Source organism: Leptonychotes weddellii, chromosome 14, assembly GCF_054177405.1.
Source record: "Leptonychotes weddellii isolate Sample4059 chromosome 14, ASM5417740v2, whole genome shotgun sequence".
In the NCBI taxonomy this organism is placed as follows: Eukaryota; Metazoa; Chordata; class Mammalia; order Carnivora; family Phocidae; genus Leptonychotes; species Leptonychotes weddellii.
Window position 1 is genome coordinate 9363912 of NC_138382.1, and position 4491 is coordinate 9368402.

The 4491-nt window shown below is 41.4% G+C and overlaps 1 protein-coding gene across 1 annotated transcript in view; it reads left to right on the forward strand.

Annotated features, from left to right (window-relative positions):
• Positions 1 to 3790, forward strand: part of LOC102727250 (phosphoglucomutase-like protein 5) — a 157355-nt gene extending 153565 nt beyond the window's left edge. The window contains exon 7 of the mRNA XM_081802819.1: positions 3707 to 3790. Coding sequence (XP_081658945.1) covers positions 3707 to 3775 — 69 coding nt within the window. The 3' untranslated portion in view covers positions 3776 to 3790. The remainder of the gene's footprint in view (positions 1 to 3706) is intronic.
• The last annotated feature ends 701 nt before the right edge of the window (positions 3791 to 4491 follow it).

Below are 4491 nucleotides of genomic sequence, written 5' to 3' on the forward strand. Positions count from 1 at the left end.
CATTTGTATCTTTGGGGTAAATACCCAGTAGTGCAATTGCTGGATTGTATGGTAGCTCTATTTTCAACTTTTTGAGGAACCTCCATACTGTTTTCCAGAGTGGCTGCACCAGCTTGCGTTCCCACCAACAGTGTAGGAGGGTTCCCCGAGAAAGAGGTTTCTGAGTCACCTAAGTTCATACAGACAGCTCAGGACTGATAGGAAAAAGAATGTCCTGGAAAAGTATGGACAGAGGCCCACCTTCGATAGAGAAACATTCTGGGACCCAGTAGAAGCCAAGCCATAGTCCTGCTGTCCCAATGCCCCATCAAGAGATCCATCTAGGAAATGTTTTGCTTTTAAACCAGTTTATTTATTCATTATTATAATTCTTAAAAATTCACCAATCAGCAAAAGTGCCTGACTTGGCAATAGGCAGTAATATGTTATTTGGTTGACAGCCAAACTGTCTTGAAACATAATTACTCTTTCAACACTGTTCCTTTGAGCATGACTGACCCATGAGTGCTTCTGAACATTGAGTGCAGCCGAGTTCCAAGCACTGTTTTGCCTGAAACCTCCTCCTCCTTTCAGACTGCCCTGTGTAATGCGTAAATGCCTTGGAGGTTCTAACTGCACTCCAGCCTTTGTTCACTGGACACATGGGCCAGTGCCCTTCTCTTGAAAACAGAAAAATCGTATTGCTTTGGATGAGAAGCCAGTGGGGACTTTGGAAGGAAGCTAATGGTGTGTAGAAGCTGTTGCATAGGAGGGATCAAGAGCTGAGGGAGAGAGACCAGATTCCAGAAGGTTACTTTGGTTTAGGAAGTGAGGCCTTGTGGGAGGTGGGGAAGGTGAGCATGTGCGTAACCAACCATGTCACCCCGGTCTACTTTCATGGTAGTGATTACTGAGTGATTTCTGGATTAGCCTTTCACACGTGTGGGTTCACTGAGCACTGGTCACTTCCTTCTCCTTGTTTTCTTTGCTTTTGAACCTTTCCCCCCACCTCTCTTTTTCTCCTCACTCACTCAGGAAGATTTACATGAAGGCATTTTTAGGTTGGCAGAGAATAAACAGCTTCTCAGAAAATGTGTGGCACCGTGCGGTAAAGTGATATTAGACCAGCACATGAGGTTCATACTCACTGTGAAATGAACCTAGTGAGTCTCTAGGAAAGAGAACACCAAACAAGGCCAGGACTGGTGAGGGCTGTGAGGTACTCACTTAAAGTACAAAATTTATGGGGTGCCAAAACACTTAGTAATCAAGATAAATCATATTTTTGAACAATGTTTTTAAAAAATCAAATTGGCAAACCATGGCTCATGAGCTGGCCACCTGTTTCTGCAAGTGAAGCTTCAGTGAGGAAATTGAGTCATGTCTACGGACCACGCAAGAAGACAAATTCCGTTCTAGAAAGAGTTCAGCTTCCAACTTAATCCACAGATCAGCCAGAAAAGATTTAATTTCTTTGCAGATCTGTGGAAAACTGAAAAGAGACCATAGCCACTTTGGATCAGAGCAGAAGCTTAAGGCAGGGCAGAATTGGATGACCTGCTTTTCCACCACTTGGCATGATGGTCAATGACTTGTAAATATGATATGGGTTCTGGGTTCCACCTCATGAAATTTTCTTTAATATTGAACTTCTGTTGCAAACAATGACAACCCAGCAGCAACGAGCATCCTCAGATTATTGTCTCTATCGACCATCCCACCAAAAAACCCAAACATCTTTGTAGAAGTGGCTGGTTCTAGGGCTCGGGCAGAAGACTCAGGAGATGTAATGTTGAACAGGAAAGCAAGGAAGTAAACGAGCACTCCAGAAGTTATGCCTAAGAGGTGTAGGAGCCACCTTGAAGGGGTCTCTGCTAGCTCAGGGTTTCTGATCCTCTGCACTATTCACATTTTGAGCCAAATAATCCTGTGCAGTAGGGACTCTCCTGTGCATGTGCAGTGTTTAATAGCAACCCTGGCCTCTGTCTACCCACTAGATACCTAGTCATGGAAATCAATAATGTCTACAGGCATTGCTAAATGTCTCCTAGGGATCAAAATGGCCCTCGGTTGAGGAACACTGCACCAGCCCAAGATGAGACGATCTGAGCACCAAAATTTCAGAAACTGAAATAAATGGAAACAAATAAAATATACAGACATCCACAAGTTCATTATATCTCTTCAATACTAAACAACAGTCATCTCTGATTTTTTTTTTTTTGTCATGTCCTTCTATCTATTCCCTTTGTTCCCTCCTTTATCAACTCTTTAGATGGATGTGGGAGCTTTTGGAAATTTCTTTATCTCTGCACTGCCTTCTGGAAGAGCCCCTTAGCCAAATGTTCCAGCTCATTAGTTTAATATTCATCTGTGCCCATTTGGTTATTCAGCTCAGTTTTTAAGGAATGATAATTACATTTTTCATAATCTAGAAGCCTGAGTGTTTCTTTCACATGGCTGCTTTTCTATTTTATGGCTGCAGTAATCATCCCAGCGAATGAAAGCTCTCATGATAGGAGCCAACTTTAAGGGTGTGTTGAGTAGAATCTTGCAGGTGTGCAGGTAGATGATTTTGGTTTGGGAGGTTTCTCTGCCCAGCATGTGAGATCTGGGAACCTCTCATATCAGAAGCATCTCATGCTCTCTTTTTCTTGTCACTTCTTCCCACTGTGATTCCTACTGTTGTATGTGTAGAGTTATCAAGTTCTGCTCTACTTCTCTGTCCAGAGTCAGCCCTTCTGATAGGACAGGCCCAGGTTCAATGTCTAAAGCAGTAATGAGGCTTTAACATGGAAGCAAACACCACTGTTTCCCGACGTTCGGCATATGAGGGACGTGGGCAGATCATGACAGGCCCAGGAGTTCGTAATGCAATCTTTTAATTTATTGACCAGATAATGATTGACAGGGCCCCTCCCTACACTGTACCAGTTAACCCTGACCTTGAAGTTCCTCTAGTTATTGTACAAATAGCTCTTACCTTTGTAGTATCCTTTTTATGACTTTTTTAAAGCTTTTATTGCTTTGTCCATTCAATTCTCTTTGTTGTGTTTTCCAAGAAATTGTCAAATTTTCTGATCTTCGATTGTAAGTTTTCTTGTTTGGCATTCCAGTGGAATTCAGGGAGGGAGGAAAAGTAGACAGGTGTGCTCAGTCTGCCAATCTGATCCCAAGTTTTTCTGAGTGTATAAGGACGTGAGTGGATATTATTTACAAAATTAGGATCAGGCTATCTATGTAATTTTGTATTTTACTATTTTCAGTAGAACAACATATGTTCTTGGAAACATTATTTTTCATGATTGCACATTTTTGTTTTGTTTTTTAAAGACTTGATTTATTTAGAGAGAGAGCACGTGTGTGTGAGTGGGGGGAGAGGCAGAGAAAGAAGGAAGAGAGAATCTCAAGCACACTCCACGCTGAGTGTGGAGCCTGACGCAGGGCTCGATCCCACAACCCTGAGATCATGACCTGAGCCAAAATCAAGCGTTGGGTGCTTAACCGACTGAGCCACCCAGGCACCCCGTCATGATTTCATGTTTTGAATGAGCCTTCATAGTTCATCAGGCTGGACTATAATTACTAATTTTCTTTATTTCTTCAGCACTGAATAATAAGGTCGTTAAGGACAGAGAAAAATGTCATCCTAAAGACTAACTGAGATATCTACCATGTAGTAGCTCTATTAGTGCTCCTAACTCAATCTGATTTTTTTGTCTTTCAGTTGAATAGGTCAGAACCAAAGCAGAGACTTGGGATAGGAGATGAAGTGAGACACAGGAAAGAAGGTTAGTTTGGAAGCAGAGAAGACTAATAGAGGCATTCTTGTCTTCTGACTTGATTTCCCCCTGTCCTACTTTTTGGTGCTAGTGCACAAGTGGATCCTAGTTGGGAAATATGGATGTTCAGCTTTTCCTTCCTCTTATCAAAGCCCTAGTAATAAGAACCTATTTTTGGAATACAGTGTTTCTTTCAGCACGTATCAAAATATGTATAAAGTATTTCGGAGGGGATGTGTTTCTACATTACAGGTCAACAAGTCTAAAGATGATGTGCATCTCTCCAAGTTGCTATTTACTGTCCCAGAAGGATGAGTCATTCTCTGTTTACACTGAGGGACTGAAGTTATGTCTGTTCGCAGCCAGGAGTGTAATCAAGTTGTGAAAATGCCATGACAGTAACTGTAAGTTCTCAGGGGATTGTGACATGCAGAGTATTAGAAACCTTTATTTAAGTGTATTGGGATGAAGAGTTCAGTACACTTGAGCGAGTGTTGGAAATCAAGACAAAAAGGCAAAAGACAACACTGTGTTCACAGAAAAGATTTATCATCGACCCAGGATAATTTTTCAAATTTTATAAATATAACTGAGATTGTCACAAGCAGATGAGTCCCCTTTTCTATCCACAAAAACTGAAAAACAAATCCAGGGTCTTATTTCTCTCTCTTTTTTTTTTTTTCAATATATCTATTTAATGTGAGTCACCAGTGTCTAGTACAGACTAGAA